Source organism: Oryctolagus cuniculus, chromosome 2, assembly GCF_051225735.1.
Source record: "Oryctolagus cuniculus isolate XC-2025 breed Fujian yellow rabbit chromosome 2, ASM5122573v1, whole genome shotgun sequence".
In the NCBI taxonomy this organism is placed as follows: Eukaryota; Metazoa; Chordata; class Mammalia; order Lagomorpha; family Leporidae; genus Oryctolagus; species Oryctolagus cuniculus.
In genome coordinates, this window is record NC_142868.1 from 154174093 (window position 1) to 154192844 (window position 18752).

An 18752-nucleotide genomic window follows, 5' to 3' on the forward strand; every position below is an offset into this window, starting at 1 on the left:
CTCCCCCAAATATTTTTTTAAGAGAAAAAAATTGTTGGGGACAGCTCTTTTTCTGTCAGTAACATTAATTGACCATTTACTGAGGAAGCTGAAACATGGACCTTTTCCTTTAAGAATTAAAAACCTAATGGGAAAAATATTATTCAGTAGCATTTGTTTCACTGTCTTTTGCTAACTCTAGCAAAGAAATGTTATCTTAAAAATTTTTATTAAATTTTTTTTGAGAGGCAAGAGAAAGAGCAAGCATGCTCTAATCTTCTGATTTACTCTCTACTTGTCTATAAAGGCCAGCACTGAATCAGGACAAGCTGAAACTGAGAACCCAATCCAGGGCTCCCACATGGGTGGCAGGAATCCAATTACTTGAACTATCATTGCAGCCTCCCAGGGTCTACATTAGCAGAAAGCTGGAGTTAGAACCAGGGCAGGTTATTAAATAAATGTGGATTGTGGGCACCTTAACCAGCATCTTAACCGCATAACCCTCTCCACCCCGAAATGTGTCTTTGATAGGTTTTTTTTTCATGGACGACAAGGAATCTATTTTTTACTGCTGTAGGATCATTTTTCTAAGAGCTATTATCTCATTCCTAAATAGTGACTTAAATGGTCATTTTTCTTTTGCTTTCACAAGTACTACAAAATTGTTCTTACTTTTTTTTTTTAAAATGAAGGTTGATATATTTATTTGAAAGGCAGAGTTACAGAGACAAAGGGAGAGACATAGAGATCTATCTGCTGGTTACCCTTCAGATGGCCACACAGCTGGAGCTGGGCTGATCTGAAGCCAAGAGCTAGGAGCTTCTTCCTGGTCTCTCAAGTAGGTGGCAGGGTCCTAAGTACTTGGGCCATCTTCTGCTTTCCGAGGCTCATTATAGCAGGGAGGTGGATTGGAAGTGGAGCAGCCAGGATTCAAACTGCTGCATATATGGGATGCTGGGGCCTTACCCATCATGTCACAATGCTGTCCCCCAAAGTATACTTTTGAGATCTATAGTTGGTTTACTGTTTAATTCTGTGCATCAATTTGCATATTTTAGACTCATTCACTCCAAGCTTTAAATGTGTAAAGATAGAAAGAGATTTTTGAAAGCTAGATGTAAACTATTGCCGAAGGTTCAGGCCTTACTGAATGGCACTATCATGAGACTAGGTGCAAAGTACTCTAGCAAAGACTTTGAGAACTGAACTGACATTGGAACCCCTATAGAAGGTGATGCAGGGATTGCAGTCTGAGTCTTACTAGGTTGATAACATAAGCAATGGATTAAAACAAGACATAGGATCCAGCAGAGTCTACACAACATAACATTCATAATTTCTAAGATATAGTCTAAAAGTACTTGACATATGAAGAACCAATAAAATATGACTAAATAGGAAGGAAAAAGACAGTTAACAAATGCTAATGCTGAGATGATTAAGACATTGGAAATATAAAATAACTGAAAGGAACTATTATAAACTGTTTCCTGAAATAAACAAAGTAAATAAAAGCATAGAAATTTTCAGCTGAGAAGAAAAATATTTAAAAAGAACCAAATATAAATTTTATAACTGAAATATAATATCTTAAATGAAAAACCACTGTGTAGGCTCTATAGCAAAATGGAAGTGGCAGAGAAAAGATCAATTAATGTGAAGGTAGACCAATAGAAATTATCTTTATGGAAGAAGAGAGAGAAAAATAGTGGAAGGAATAAAAGAACAAACCAAGAGCATTAAGAACCCAAGTAAGTCTAATATTTGTTAAAGGCCTGAATGAGAGGAGAAAAATTGGTATAGAAAAATATAAGAAAATTATCAATGGCACAAAACTTTCCACATTGGATGAATACATAAATTTGCATATTAAGAAAGTTGGTAACCCAAGCATGATAAACTTGAAGAAAAGCATGCTCAAAACCAATCAAATTGCTGTGAGCCAGAAATAAAGGAGGAGCACTATAGTGTACAGATGTCTTTGGTCACAAAGATGAGCTAGCAAGCTTTGTTTTTTCTCCTCTTGGAAATGTTGGTCTTTGAAGCTCCCTACAAAGCACAGTTGAACCTGCTTTGGTGTCTGTCACAAAGGTTTATAAGCTATTTTCTCCCAAGTGGAACTTGGAATTGGGCCGAGTATATTCTTATTTAGTGAGGTAGGTTTTCAGTAAGAGAAGACATTGAAAAATCTATTTGTTAGCCTGTAGGAAAAAAAAAGTTAAAACATCAGAAGATCTGTTTAATGAGGATGTACTCTCCTAGTGCTTCCAATTGATTTTTCATTTGTTTGTCTAGAACCCATGCCAATGGACTAGCTTTTGATACATCTCTTCCACTATTAACTGTTTTGTGGAGAATTTAATTGAAGGGAAAAACTTTCTCAAGGGATTCATGTATGTATATAAAAGTAGTTAATTTAAATATAGTATGTTTTGCATCATCAAGGTTAATTTTCTTCTCCCTTCTGTTCCTCTATTTACCTAGAAAACAACAGCAATTACATTTTTAGTCCTTTTATTACATTTATATTGGCTAATGGTTAGTATCAGCTTCCATGTCAGTCATTGTACATATAATATGGAAATCATTTCATTATTTTGGGACTTGTGTAAAGCTTTCCTGATCAAACAAGAAAATGTTCATTTTCTCAATAGGTTTTCTTTTTGTTTATGAAGAGGCATCTAGCCAAAAAAATAAAAGCTGAAAATTTGTTGCATTTTTATTATTTCTTTCAGTAAGTAAGTATCTTTCAAAAAATATTTGTTTATTGTAAAGGCAGAGAGACAGACACAGACACAGACAAATACAGACCTTTCATTCGCTGATTGACACCCAAATGCTTACAAGATCCAGAGGTAGGCCAGGTGGAAGCCAGGAGCCAGGAAATTCAGGTGGTCTCTCATGTGAGCAGCAGGGACCCAACTATTTGGAAGACACATGTTGCCTCCCAGAGTACATATTAGCAGGAAGCTACAGTCAAAAGTGGAGCTGGGATTCAAACCCTGGCACTCTGATGTTGGATGTGCACATGTAAAACAGCATTTTGACTGTTGTTCCAAATGCCCATTCTTTTTTTTTTTTTTTTTTTTTTTTTTTTTTTTGACAGGCAGAGTGGACAGTGAGAGAGAGAGAGAGAGAGAGAGAGAGACAGAGAGAAAGGTCTTCCTTCTGTTGGTTCACCCCCCAAAACGGCTGACACAGCCAATCCATAGCCCGGAGCCAGGTGCTTTCTCCTGGTCTCCCACGCGGGTGCGGGGCCCAAGCACCTGGACCATCCTCCACTGCCTTCCCAGGCCACAGCAGAGAGCTGGCCTGGAAGAGGAGCAACTGGGACAGAATCCGGCACCCCAACTGGGACTGGAACCCTGGGTGCAGCGCCACAGGTGGAGGTTTAGCCTATTGAGCCACGGCGCCGGCCCCAAATGCCCATTCTTAAGTAAGCATCTTCAAATTGGGATTCTCAGTAACCGTATGCCCAAATGTTGATTAAATTAATCTAAACTGCCATTTATGAGGAGCGAATATTTGAATATACTTTTTCTTATATGTCATTTTTTAATAATTCAAATTTTTGTCACAACAGAGATACCGGGTAAGTTGGAAGTTTTTTTTTTTTTTTTCTTTTAGATTTAATTTATTTAGAGTTACAGAGAGAGAGAGACAGACAGAGAAAAAGAGATCATCCACTCACTGGTTTACTCCCTAGATGACTGCATTGGCCAGAACTAGGCCAGGCTAAAACCATGGGTCAGGAGCTTCTTTTGGATCTCCCATGTGGGTGTCAGGGGCCCAACACTTGGACCATCTTCTGCTTTTCCCACACCATTAGCAGGTAGCTGGATCAGAAGTGGAGCAGCCAGGACTCAAACTGGCACTCATATGGGATGCTGGCCATGAAGGCAGCAGCTTTACCCAATATGCCACAGTCCTGGCCCCTTTATTCTTTTTTTTTAATTAATTATTTGATATTCTAAATTTTAGAGATTTTGATAATAGATAATGAACTTAATGATGCAACTTTTGAAATTTTTATAGCAACAATGTGTCATAATAATGTTAATTTTGTGCAAGATTGTTAAATAATATTTAGCTAACACTTTTCTGATTCAAGGTGTTAATGAATGGAAGACTTGATTTCTCATTTGCACTTTTTTTTTATTATTTATGCCTTTTCTTATACTACTGGCCAGTTGTGTTTGGTTAACTTTTATAAGTAATAAATTTACATTAAGGCTGGCGCCGCGGCTCACTAGGCTAATCCTGTGGTGCCAGCACCCCGGGTTCTAGTCCTGGTTGGGGCGCTGGATTCTGTACCGGTTGCTCCTCTTCCAGTCCAGCTCTCTGCTGTGGCCCAGGAAGGCAGTGGACGATGGCCCAGGTGCTTGGGCCCTGCACCCCATGGGAGACCAGGAGGAAGCACCTGGCTCCTGGCTATGGGTCGGCCGTGGCGGTCGTTTGGGGGGTGAACCAACGGAAGGAAGACCTCTCTCTCTGTTTCTTTCTCTCTCACTGTCTAACTCTGCCTTTTAAAAAAAAAGAAAGAAAAAATTTTGGCCGGTGCCGTGGCTCACTAGGCTAATCCTCCGCCTGCGGCGCTGCACCCAGGGTTCTAGTCCCAGTTGGGGTGCCGGATTCTGTCCCAGTTGCTCCTCTTCCAGGCCAGCTCTCTGCTGTGGCCCGGGAAGGCAGTGGAGGATGGCCCAGGTGCTTGGGCCCTGCACCTATGTGGGAGACCAGGCGGAAGCACCTGGCTTCTGGCTATGGATTGTCCCTGTCAGCCGTTTGGGGGGTGAACCAACAGAAGGAAGACCTTTCTCTCTGTCTCTCTCTCACTGTTTAATTCTGCCTGTCAAAAAAAAATTTACATCAAAAAAATTAAAATAATAAGTATAAATAGCCCTGGGTTTAAGTTTTTTCTTCATTATTATTTTATTCATCTAGAAACGTTTTAGCTCAGGTTTAGTGTTCTGAAACATTTTTGTTGGGTTTCCCTTTGAGAGGATGAACTTCCTTTTAAAGTAATGACCTTTAAGCTCTTTTCCCTGCTTTTAGGTGTGTTGGAAAGTTGTCTGCTCCACCATTATACAGATCTCTCAGCTAAAGCAGTCTTAGTCCTTTGGGATTAAAAAGTTAACAGCTGCAGTGATAGGTAGCCAGAGTTTCAGGGGCATAGTTGAGTGATTAAATTTAAATGAGAACATATTAAAAAAGATTCCTCCAACTGGAATTTTGGACAATTGAATTAATATTTAATGGCTTTTATATATGGCTATAGAATATCATGGTTTAGCTGACCTAATTTTGTCTTTCTCATTGATTTTGATCATTGTTATCACATTAGTTTCATAGAAGTTATTGTGTTCCTTTCTAGTTATCATATTTGGGCACATCTGACAAAACTTGATGTCTTCAGCCAATAGCTGAAAGCCATTCAGTGAAACTTATAGCCTTTTGATAATGCAGCTAACACATTGGTTAGATATTCTGTTGGTTAACTGAATGAACATAAAGTGCTCAAAATGGTTGCCTATTTCTATAAGTTTTCATGCTGAATTTTCTCTTACTGTGCTTCTTTTATATGATTACTGTTTTTCTGAACATGGTTGAATTTTCAAGAACAGAGTGTATAACATGTACAAGCAAACCCTAAATAAGGTCTAGACATCTTTACTTTTAAATTTCTTTTGTTTTTCAGTATCTGATGATGTTTACTGTTTATATAACATGCCATCTCTTTATGTCGCAATTAATTCTTGATATTTATGTTAAGCTAGATGGACTATTTTTTAAAAATCTTGTATTTGAAGAGTTTTTCCAAATTCATATAATAGCTTGAGGGAGAATTTTTTGAAGTGTTAGAGGAAATATATACATTTGTCCATATAAGTTATATTTTAGCCCAAGGTGGTCCAAGCTAATTTACTTTGTGGTCCGTGGTATGTGATAATCAAGGTCATATAACAGTACTGCAGTTGCTCGCATTTCTGGAGCATGTATCCTCCCAGTTCTGTGATTCTCCAATTTATTTTGTGTTTTTTATTCTCCATATAAATGATAGTTTGTATCTATATTTGAGCACCAGGCAGTTTCATAAGCCTACTAACATAAGGCAATGTGAGTACTGTATTGGAAGAAGTTTAGAGCGATGTGTGTTCTGTGGAATACTGGTTCTATAGATTGTTTTTAGATGTTAAGTGAGATATAAAGGATTCTGTAGTTAAGTAAGTAAGGGAAGCAGATTAAGCAGTGTTAAATAGTTTTCTTTACTGGAGGGCTTCAGTGAATTTTTCATGTGGTGATGAGTTTTGTGAATCTCTTAATGGACGATGAATCTGCGAAGGTTTGCAAAGTCCAGATATGTAGGATGTATATTTACAATAGACACACTATTACTCTTGTGTTTATAGACTTTTTGGGCACTTTGTACTGTTTATTATGCTTTCTTAGGATTAATGAATAGACCCTTGCTTTAATTTTACTTCTGAAGAGTGTTTGGAGGTTGATGAAAAATATTGAGCATATAATTTGAGTCTGGTGCCTTAGACTGCTAGGCCAAAAAAAAAAAAAAAAGACTGCTAGGCCATCCTGACACACTTAGCGTATAATTTGAAAATGTAACCAGCATCCTGCTTAGAAATAAATTCACCCTCCTTTCTCTTCTAGGCTCATTCAATACTTTGTAGTTTCTTAAATTTTTTCATTAGAGAGCATTTTACATATGGATCATTTTCAGATACTAAAGTTCCACAGAGCATACTTTCAGAAACATAGATTTAGCTTTAAAATATTCTTCAATTTGATTATTTCATGAAGTCTTCAGTTTTCGTAATAGTTAGAAGAGAAATATTTCTGAAATTTACTGTGTCATAGTCACTGTTAGATTCTGGTGTTATATTACTCCATTCTTGCCAATTACTAGCTTTTTGACTAAGCTTCAGTTTTTGCATCTAGGATAGAATGTCTTAGGATTGTTGCAAGGGTTAAGGCCAATGTTGCAGGTAACATGTTTCACATAGTGTCTAGAATAGAGTAGATACTCTGTAAAGTTTGTTAGTTTAGACAAGTTTATATGTACATGTTCTTCTCACAGTTTAGAGGATGTTTTATCTTTTGGTCGTGTCCCTTAAAATTTTTCTTAGCTTTAGTCACATGTTTATGTGCTATATTGAAATTTTGATAACAAAATTTCTTGGTTTTGAAGTTTTTTTCTTTTTCTTCTTTTTTTTTTTTTTTCTTTTTTTTTTTTTTTGACAGGCAGAGTGGACAGTGAGAGAGAGAGACAGAGAGAGAAAGGTCTTCCTTTGCCGTTGGTTCACCCTCCAATGGCCGCCGCATCGCGCTGATCCGATGGCAGGAGCCAGGAGCCAGGTGCTTCTCCTGGTCTCCCATGGGGTGCAGGGCCCAAGCACCTGGGCCATCCTCCACTGCACTCCCTGGCCACAGCAGAGGGCTGGCCTGGAAGAGGGGCAACCGGGACAGAATCCGGCGCCCCGACCGGAACTAGAACCCTGTGTGCCAGCGCCGCTAGGCGGAGGATTAGCCTAGTGAGCCGCGGCGCCGGCCTGAAGTTTTTTTCTAAACAGAAAGTAACAGCGTGCCTGTCTGTAGCATCTAATCTGATAAGGTATGTTTAGGGGATATCAATAGCATGTACTTATATTCTGTAGCAAAAGTATGTCCTCTGGCCTGTGTCTTTAAAAACTAGAGTATCTATGTTTGGCTGCTGACGGTTTCGAGTACTTGAGGGAAGAATTCAAACTGTCCCTGATTTGCACATATAAACATACATGCCTAGAAAATTTCTGGTTTCTCTCTCTTTCTTTCTCTCTCTTTCTTTCTCTCTCTTTCTCTCTCTCTCTCTCTCTCTCTCTTTCTCTCTCTCTCTTTCTCTTTCTTTTTCTCTCTCTTTCTCTTTCTTTTTCTTTCTCTCTCTCTTTCTCTTTCTCTCTCTTTCTCTTTCTCTCTCTCTCTTTCTTTCTCTCTCTCTCTTTCTCCCTTCCTTCCTTCCTTCCTTCCTTCCTTCCTTCCTTCCTTCCTTCCTTCCTTCCTTCCTTTCTTTCTTTCCTTCTTTCTTTCTCTCTTTCTCTCTTTCTCTCTTTCTCTTTCTCTCTCTCTTTCTCTCTTTCTTTCTCTCCTTTCTTTCTGTCTTTCTCTCTTTCTCTCTCCCTTCCTTCCCTTCCTTCCCTTCCTTCCCTTCCTTCCCTTCCTTCCCTTTCTTCTCTTCTCTTCTCTTCTCTTCTCTTCTCTTCTCTTCTCTTCTCTTCTCTTCTCTTCTCTTCTCTTCTCTTCTCTTCTCTTCTCTTCTCTTCTCTTTCTTAAAAGCAAGATTTATTAGAGTTGAAGACCCTTCAGCCTGAGGCATGGAGGGGGTCTCCAAGAGAGGCAAAACCCGAGGCCGGCGCCACGGCTCACTAGGCTAATCCTCTGCCTGCGGCACCGGCACACCGGGTTCTAGTCCCGGTCGGGGCGCCGGATTCTGTCCCGGTTGCCCCTCTTCCAGGCCAGCCCTCTGCTGTGGCCAGGGAGTGCAGTGGAGGATGGCCCAGGTGCTTGGGCCCTGCACCCCATGGGAAACCAGGATAAGTACCTGGCTCCTGGCCTCAGATCAGCACAGTGTGCTGCAGCGCACTGGCCGCGGCGGCCATTGGAGGGTGAACCAACGGCAAAGGAAGACCTTTCTCTCTGTCTCTCTCTCTCTCACTGTCCACTCTGCCTGTGGTACTGGGGTTTTTAAGCACAATTTTGGGGAAGAAAAGATCTTGACATTCAGTTACAAGGTAGGGACAAAAACCATCAAAAGACCTGATTTACAATGTTTTATCCTATCCAGCTTGCTCATGATAAAACAAAAAGAGCCACCAGAAGGATGGGATACCTATTTACCTATTGTAAAATTACTTTACAATAAACTGGGAGCTCAGGAGGCATGGCCACTCCCTTGCTATTCTCCTAAGATTGGAAGCTTTCAAGGAGTGGGCAGGCAGGCAATTTTGATCTTGCTAAAGATACTGCTTCCTCAGTTTCCACTGGAACCACCCTGACTGCCTATTAACTCATCTGACTCTTCACATTCCCACCCAGAAGAATGGATCCTAACTTCTTTTTTTTTTTTTTTTTAATTTTTATTTATTCATTTGAAAGGCAGAGTTACAGAGAGGTAGATAGGTAGAGAGAGAGAGAGAGAGAGAGAGAGAGAGAGAGAGAGAGATCCTCCATCTGCTGGTTCACTGGTTCACTTCCCTAATGGCTGCATTGGCCAGAGTTGGGCCAATCTGAAGCCAGGAACCAAGAGCTTCTTCCAGGTCTCCAACATGCGTGCAGGGGCCCAAACACCTGGGCTATCTTCAGTGCTTTTCCAGGCCATAGCAGAGAGCTGGATCAGAAGTGGAGCAGCCAGGTCTTGAACCAGTGCCCATATGGGATGCTGGCACTGCAGGCTGAGATTTAATCTAGTACATCATGGTGCCGGGTCCTGGACCCTAACTTCTGTTTGGGGAACTGGGCAATGACTGCTGTGGCTGCTTCATGAGGAAAAGGGGCATTGTTGGGAATGGCAGTTAAGACAGGGTTCCAGCAGGAGGTAGCTTCTCAGCAGGAGGTGGCTTTTTGTGGAAATACAGTGCCAGCTTGCAGAAGCTGCTTCTCTCTGAGGTTTCATGTGCATGGCCATCTAGAATTTCACTGTTTCAAGTCAGGAGAAAATGAATCTACAAGCAGATTCAACTCACAGGGTCTAAAACAAAGGACAGAGTCATTATTAGAGGACCTAAGAAAGGTGCTATCTAAACCACAAACAAGTTTTCTCATTGAGAGTCAAATAGAAACTGACCTTAGAGGCCTGATAATAATCAGGTGGGATTTAAGGCCTGGCCAAGTATGAGGCCCAGACTTATCTATCTGTTCACATGGAGTGCCAGAAGAGACACCGTAAAGGAGTTGTGAACCTCCCTAGGGATAGCACCCTGTTGACTTCCATTACCTAGCTGACCTGGAAGGAGAGATGCCCTGAATAGAAAGTAGGTGGCATCTTTAAAAGGAAATTTACAGTTCTGCCTGTAATGGTACTTGACCCTCCTTGCCCATCCCTTCAACAGTGGTGGTTACTTTGGAAGCTGGACCAAGTGAAGGCCTTTTTTCAGCTTAGAGCCAGCAGGGTCTGTGGCTCTGACCCAAGAATCCTTCAACTCCTGGAGCAGTTCCATTTCCATTGACCCAACTCTTGCCTAGCAGAGCTGCCAGGGCTCTCCAAAAGCTGACTTCTGTGTCCATCTGAATGACTGGCTTTCCACATTGAAAACTAATGCCATTTGTGGTGCACAGGCCTATTGGGTCTCCCTGATGGCAGATTACTATGTAAAGCAGCTTAAAGGAGGCAGCCTTTAAGAGCATGCAAATTTAGGGGGTGATAAGTCTTATTTCTAATCTAATCTACTCTAGGAATCTACAGTCACAGACATGTTCTTATAGTGGTTTTTCTTTGAGGTAGACAATGCCCATGAGGTTTCTTGAGAATTATATAGTGCTTTTTTTTTTTTTTTTTTTTTTTTTAACTTTTATTTAATGAATATACGTTTCCAAAGTACGAATAATGGATTACTATGGCTTCCCCCCCATACCGTCCCTCCCACCCACAACCCTCCCCTTTCCCACTCCCTCTCCCCTTCCATTCACATCAAGATTCATTTTCGATTATCTTAATATACAGAAGATCAGCTTAGTATACATTAAGTAAGGATTTCAACAGTTTGCTCCCACACAGAAACATAAAGTGAAAAATAATAGATGATTTTTTTTAATGATGATGAAATCAGATCAGACCTATTGTCATGTTTAATCCCAGTGAGAGTCAAGTTGGGAGTTGATAGTTTCTATTCTTTTCTTTTTTTTTTTTTTTTTTTTTACAGAGGATCAGTTTAGTATGCATTAAGTAAAGATTTCAACAGTTTGCACCCCCATAGAAACACAAAGTGAAATATATTATTTGAGTACTCGTTATAGCATTAAATCTCAATGCACAGCACATTAATGACAGAGATCCTACATGATCCTACATGCCAAGACACTCTGGCAAAAGATCTCTGTGAGTGAGATCTCAGTGAAAAGAACAGGTCTTCAAAGAAGGAGGTACCTTTCTCTGAAGGGAGGAGAGAACCTCCACTTTGACTATGACCTTGTCTAAACAAGATAAGAGTCGGAGAACTCAAGGGGCTTCCATAGCCTTGGAAACTCATGACTGGAGCATAGGGAGATTACTGATGCCATAGACAGGAGTGTCAATTGGTATATAGTGCTTTTGTAATGAGGCAGTGTCTTTAGCTTTTCACCGAAGTGCCCTTCATACATCCTGGAACGTATTCAGCAACTCATGTATAGTTTCTTCTGTAGCAGGATCAGCAAGTGATAACTGCAGGCAAACTAATGAGAGCCTAGTTAAATTAGATCAAAATGACTGCGGTAAATTTGTGAAAATTTTTAGAAGCATCAGTCAGAAGGATATCCTTTGGCATTTCTTTATTGTATGGCTGCGGGCAGCAGTCTCTCAGCTTTACTGTGTCTGAAAACAACCAGAGGAAGAAAGTACATACATAACAACATTCATGAACAAATGGTGGCAGGCTTCCTAGTAGAAACAAATGACACAGTAGCAGACAGGCCACAAAATTATTCATTCTTACAAAGAAATTAAAGAGTTATAGATTTCTCTAACTGCTACGTGAATGATTAATTGTAAAGAGAATATTGTTTAAACTTTTGAAGTAACAAAGCGTAAATTGGAGAATAAATGATATATTAGTAAAAATGTACATGGGATAGATTGACTATTGCTGTTGCTAATAAAAATGGTATCTTGGAGGTTTGTGGAATGAATCATGAATCTTTAGGTACTGACCACATTGTTTATTAACTTTGTTTAGCAAGTACTTGATAGTAGAGATACTTAGTTATAGAAAAAAAAATCACAATTTAAGAATAGTTTCTATTTATGAATGATAATTTAAAAAGTATGATTTATTTAAGACAAATATGTTAAACTATAAGAGGACTACCTGTTCACAGTTGAAAATTGAAAACCATGCTAGAGAATGTGAAAAGTAAAAGTTCCTAACTCCCTTTTCATTTCATCTCAGTCTATTAGATGTGTAAAAGAATCTATCTCATCTGACATTCTTATTCCTTCAGGTATAACTCTAGTAGCAATTTAAAAGAATTATTTTTTATGTAAAAGTCTAACTTCTTGATTTTTTTTTTGTGGTGGAGCTGTGAGTTCTTCGGAATTGTGAATATTCTTTTGAAATATGGAGCCCAGATAAATGAACTTCATTTGGCATACTGTCTGAAATATGAGAAGTTTTCAGTATTTCGCTACTTTTTGAAGAAAGGTTGCCCTGTGGCACCATGGAGCCATATATCTGAATTTATAAGTCATGCAGTTAAAGCACAAGCAAAATATAAGGAGTGGTTACCACATCTCCTGCTTGCCGGATTTGATCCACTGACTCTTCTGTGCAATTCTTGGTAAGAAGACCTATCATCATGTGCTTTACTCTTCTTTAAGGGAATGTGTTACCTTTAATTATTCCCGGTTTCTTGAGATCCATTTATTGGGAGGAAGATATGTGTATTTTACCTGTATCTGGGCTGGGTTGTTTGGGGTCTGTTAGTGAAACTGAGATTAAGTACAGACTAGCAAAAGATTAAAGGAAGGGAGGGTAAAAGAGGATAGAATGCCAGTGAAGTCTTTGGAGAGGGATATTTCTACTTTAGGATATTCCTTATGCTCTTAAAATGCCTGGGGTGGAAGAAAGATTAGTTGTAGGGACTTTGGGATCTCTGTTATCCCTGATCAAACTAGATTGAATACTCCTTCCCTGCAGCATCTTCCGTCTATTGAAATGCATCATCATTAATAAGCACTGATTTCTGGTGTCTGAGATACAACTTGGGTGCTTTAGGTAGTTTTTTAGAAGCCAGCCCTGGGCAGGTGCCGCAGCTCAATAGGCTAATCCTCCGCCTAGCGGCGCTGGCACACCGGGTTCTAGTCCCAGTCGGGGGGCCGGATTCTGTCCCGGTTGCCCCTCTTACAGGCCAGCTCTCTGCTATGGCCAGAGAGTGCAGTGGAGGATGGCCCAAGTGCTTGGGCCCTGCACCCCATAGGAGACCAGGATAAGCACCTGGCTCCTGCCATAGGATCAGCGCGGTGCGCCGGCCGTGGCAGCCATTGGAGGGTGAACCAATGGCAAAGGAAGACCTCTCTCTCTCTCTCTCTCACTGTCTACTCTGCCTGTAAAAAAAAAAAAAAAAAAAAAAAAAAAAAAAAAAAAAAAAAAAAGCCAGCCCCCTGTGAGAGATTTATATGAAAGTTGAGTCAGAATTTTTCTTGGGCAACAAGAAGACTGTTTCTACCAGTCCACGGCCTTTGCAAAAGTTGTTAGTGTCCTGAGACAGCTAATTGTAGCAGTGAGAGGACTCTATTGGTCTGATAATGCTAGCTAAATGAGAAAACTGAATGAAAGTCTCCCTGAAAACAGAAGACTTATTATTTTATAGAATTTCAATAAAATATTTAGAAATCTTCATTTTTGCCCTTCAGAAACCATCATTCATTATAAAATAAAGTTTAGACGAATGCTGAGGTTTTGCATTTCAGCAAAAAATGGTTTGTTGTCTTGCTATGTGACTGTTTCTTCTCTAAAGAGGCCTTCATTCATTGCCTAAGGCTCCTGTTTATTAACTTGGTTTGCATTTCTAAGGATTCTAACTTCTGCCTGGTAGCTTTTCCCTTTTTATGTGAGGCACAGGTCCTTATTTGGCAGTATCCCAATATCTCACCTTTCTATTCTGTCTCCCATCACGTGGTCTTCAAGAATTTTCCCTAGGCAGAGGTTTTATGCTCTTCCTAACGCTATTTCAGTTATAGGCTTTACAATAGAAAAACTGCTTTCTGGTAAGTAGTTTGAGGAACATAAAAATAAAAGAAATTGAGATATACCTTTGATCCCACCTTACTTTTTGTTTGTAGTTTATAACTGGTTGAGTCCCTAATTGTATTTACTTTCCCCCTCAAGAGCTGAATAATAAATACCTAGCTGTCTCTTGTCAGATGTTCATTGTTGCCATTCTTTCTCTACCTTTTAAATTGTTTTGCACAAATTTATTGTCATTTTTTAGGTAGTTGAATGAAATGTATAAAGACTACTGACAGTTCATTGAGACATCTCTGATTTTTAAAATTTATTTGTATATGTATTTTTTTTGCTGTTTTTTTTTTTAAATTTTTTTATTTGAAAGACAGAGTTACACAGAGAGGTAGAGACAGAGAGAGAGGTCTTCCATCTGATGGTTCACTCCCCAGATGGCTGCAACAGCTGGAGCTGAGCCAATCCAAAGCCAGGATCCAGGAGCTTCTTCCGAGTCTCCCACGTGGGTGCAGGGGCCCAAGCACTTGGGCCATCTTCTACAGCTTTCCCAGGCCAGAGCAGAGAGCTGGATGGGAAGAGGAGCAGCCAGAACTAGAACCGACGCCCATCTGGGATGCCGGTGCCTCAGGCCAGGGCGTTAACTCGCTTTGCCACAGCGCCCAGCCCCTGTGTATTTGTCTTAACAACCCCACTCCCTCACATGCAAATTTGTGCATATACATAGACACTGGTCAACTATGGAACACTTGCTAATGAATGCTTCAACTAGTTATTAGTAAAGTAATTTAAGTACCCTTCCCTTGTTACTGAATTTCACGAGTCTGCCTAGTCTCTGGGGAGCTAACAGCATTTGCTCTTTACCATTCCAGTAATCACTGCCTGACTACTGCTGTAAATCCCATTACATAGGGTAGCTGCCCTTTCCATCTCTCACCTATGCTACCTCTCTCCAGGGTGCCTACTTCCTTAGTCATATTCCTTGTCTTCCTCCATTAAAGCTGCTGACTGATTTCAGGTGATTTGCTCAGTACTTTTGTAATTTTTCCCCCAATTTTTATTTATCATCTTATGTGAGAAACAGAGAAAGAGATAGAGAGACAGAGATCTTTCATTCCTGGTTCAAATGCCTGCAATATCAAGGCTGGCCCAGGCCAAACCTAGGAGCCAGGAATTCAACCCAGGTGAATGAGTGGCATGAGTGGCAGAAACCCGAGCACTAGAGCCCTTACCTACTGTCTCCCATGGTGCTCATTAGCAGGAAACCTGGTTGGAACTAGAGGAGCTGCAATTTGAACACAGGTACTCTCTGATGTGGGATGTCGGTGTCCCAAGTGTCTTTTTAACTGTTGCACCAAAAGGCAATTCTACTTTCAGCATTCTTCCTTCTGTTTTCTAATATATTTATTTCTTTATTCCAAACTTAGATTACTCTCTGACACCTGGTAGTTTTTCACTGCTATTAGCTCATTTACCAAAAAGTGGAATAGTTGGTATTTTTATCCTTATTTCATACAGGAGGAAATCGAGGCACAGAGTATTTAACATACTTGCACAGTTTCACACAGCTAGTTAGCAGAGAGCTTAGATTTGAACCTAAGTTGTCCTGTAGTGTGGCTCAAGATTATTACTAACCATTATGATACACTTCTCAAGCCTGATGAGGTAGTAGTTATCACTTAATTTTAGGTACTTTAATCCCTTGCCTAAACTGGGGCATCAGTGCCAATTTTTCTTGCTCCATCCCATTCCGAAATTAAAGTTTTTCTGCAGAGAACAAAAACAAAAACTCATGCCTGTTGTCCTTTCCTTTCAGCCAACTAAACAAACCACTGATAGACATGCTTAGGTTTATTCTGTTAGTAGGCTTTGGAAAATAAGAGAGTACTTCAAAAAATTTGTGGAAAATGGAATTAAAAGATGTTTATTTGGGCACAAAAACTTTTGAAATCCATGAACAATTTTTTCATGAAATGCATTTTCTGTGAACTTTTAAAAGATTATTCATTTATTTGAGAGATAAAGTGACAGAGAGAGAGAAGATGGGAGACTTACAGATAGAGATCTTCCATCTGGTGGTTTATTTCCCAAATGGCTGCAACAGCTGAGACTGGGCCTGGAACTCCATCTGAATCTCCCGTGTGGATGGCAGGGCCATCATTCATTGTTTACCTAGGTGCATTAGTGGGGAGCTGAATCAGAAGCAGAGCATCCAGAACTCAAACGGGCAGTCTCATGTGGGATGTTGTAACCACAAGCAGTGGCTTAACCCACTGTAAACAATACTGGCTTCTCATGAGCTTTTTGAAGTACCCTCATATACTCTCCTTGCCCCAGATCAGATACAGCCTCTTGACCCCTGGATGTGAAATATTGTGGTAGTAAACTACTGTGTGTATGTTGTATTCGTATTTATTGGCTTTGTTAGAATAGGAAAGAGTTAGGAACCAGCAAACAATAAATTATTTTGAAGTAAATTATGTAAGTTTCAGTTATCCAAATGGAGAATGCCAGCTGAGTATATTTTACGCATAAGGAGTAACTTTAATCACTTTACATTCGTTAGAAAAAATACATTGGAAAATTTCATTTTAGTAAAGAAAATGTTTAACATAGTCACACTTTTATTTACTAATCTTTTATTGAATGAATAAAGCCAGTGTTTACATTGAATTTGATAAATGTTTTGCTTTCTTTGATCAAATCTGCTTTCAGAGAGCTATTATGAGAAAAATTCTCCCATAAAAATTCCAATATGTTGTCAAAGTGCGTTTTTGTTGTTTCTTATTTATATCACATGTAAGTCTGCTGTTTAATCTTTGTCATGTAAATTGTAAATGTACTTCCTTGGTAATGCTTGTCTTAAAAATATATCTGACTGAATAATTGCCTGTCATAATATAATCTACAAAGCTGAAATTTTTTTTAACTTTAAATGCAAGACTGACTCTCCTGTCCCTGAACATAATGGGAGAATAATAGGAGACAAATGTCATCTGTGCATTTTGTTGATTAACTGTCACTCATTTATGATTGTACAACTTCTCTGTACAGTGTAATGGTCAATGTAATACAGTGACAATACATTTCTATTGGCATTATCAGTGTTGATAAAAATAAATTCACCATTATAATAACTACAGCTGTGCAGGCAGATTTATTTCTCATATATGTGTTCAGATAAGCACATAAAAAATGACTGTATTTGGTCACAGTGAGGCCTAAAGCATATTAATGCTGAAACATGAAACCATTCAAAAAGAAATAACAAGTAACCTTTGGTGTGGAACTCCTAGAAAGCTAAGGAGATTGTTTGCCTTTGAGTATATTTTAGCATTTCATTTATTCTCAGTATTTCCTGATAAGTTGTGATTTCCCTAAGAGCTGAGAAGTGAAATGTTTTCCCAAGGCACTTATGCTACACTTCATGTTCTTCCTTATGTGTTTATATATTGGAGAATTGATAATTTGGGAAATAATTTTTATACTCTCCACTTAGTCATTTCAAGGATACTTTGTTTCTGAATTGCCAGAAATAAGTTTTCTTTGAGATGACAAATTTACAATATTATTGTTTCTTTCCTTCTATTTTGTTTCCTTTTTCAGTTGTTGCTCAGTAATGTCCCCTCCCTCCAAAATGCAGTCTTGAGAAGAATTTATTTATTTATTTTTTTGGTAATTACCAGAGACCTTAAATTTGATTTCTCTTCAAACAGTGTGATGATAGGGAGTATCTAATTGAATATAGAATGGATAATTTTGTTAGGGTTGAGAGTTCTCTTTAAGCTTTGACTAAATCCCATATGTATAATGTCATGAGATCTTTTGAAATTATAATTCAGAAATTTTTGAATCAGTTCTAGTAATAGCAGATGTTTATATAACGCTCTATAGTTTTAAAAATGTACTTACCATATTACATTACTTTCACAAATAGTCCCCTGAAATAGGCAGTTTGTATATTACTCTCATTTTAGAGAGCCAAAATAGGGTTTACGGAAATCAGGCAACATGCTTGTAGATATTAGAAGTTAGGACTCTGTTCACTAAGTTTCCAGTACTTATAAAATTTGGGGAAAACTTTCTTGGTGAATTGGAAGAGACTGTGATATTTTTGAAAGAACAGGAAAAGAACTGTTTGTGTGGAGCCCCTTTTTTCAGTTCATTAAAACAAATTTTATTCTGGTACATTCTTTAGTGTTGAACCTACAGTGGGGAAGGTTCTTAGAGAACAGTTGCAAATCCCCGGGAGTTGGACAGAAATAAATCATGTCTCTTTTGTACTCAATTTAGGGATAACCTGAGGTGTTTGGCCCTCATACTGAAATGTGTTCGTGAGGATAGCCAGGCTGCATTTGGCAAGATGATCTAGGTGGAAGGAGTTAATGGAAAATCCACTGATGACATTGCTGCTATCTCCAGTGAGAAGGAAGGGTAGACTTCCTGCTGTCTTCACAGACTCAATCTAGTTTCCAGTGGGAAAACGCAGATAATTATTCTTATTTACTGAACTTGCCTCCAGTTACAAGAATATTCCTGTGCCCAGGCTTTTTTTTTTTTTTTTTCTTTTTGTCTGCCTTCTGCCTTCTTTATTAGGACGTAAAAATAGATATGTGGTGTTTGTTTCCAAGATGAACCCTTGGTCTTTTTTGTATCTAATAACTTGTTAATATCTTGATACTATAGGATTGACTCAGTCAACGATGACACCCTTATCTTCACTTTGGAATTTACTAATTGGAGAAGACTTCCATCAGCTGTTGAACAGATGCTCTCTGCTCGTGCCTCACATTCCTCTTGGGTTTTACAGCAACGTATTGGTAAGAAAGAACAATTTTTAAACACATAAAACTA

At 39.1% G+C, this 18752-nt stretch overlaps 1 protein-coding gene across 10 annotated transcripts in view; it reads left to right on the forward strand.

Annotated features, from left to right (window-relative positions):
- Nucleotides 1-18752, forward strand: part of ASB3 (ankyrin repeat and SOCS box containing 3) — a 192647-nt gene that overhangs the window by 159044 nt on the left and 14851 nt on the right. For all 10 annotated transcript variants that reach the window (XR_016228219.1, XR_016228215.1, XR_016228221.1 and 7 more), the window contains 2 exon segments: nucleotides 12241-12498; nucleotides 18585-18718. Coding sequence is in view for 6 of the 10 variants with exons in the window: in XM_051829002.3 (XP_051684962.1) it covers nucleotides 12241-12498; nucleotides 18585-18718 (392 nt within the window). In the remaining 4 variants the exon portion in view is untranslated.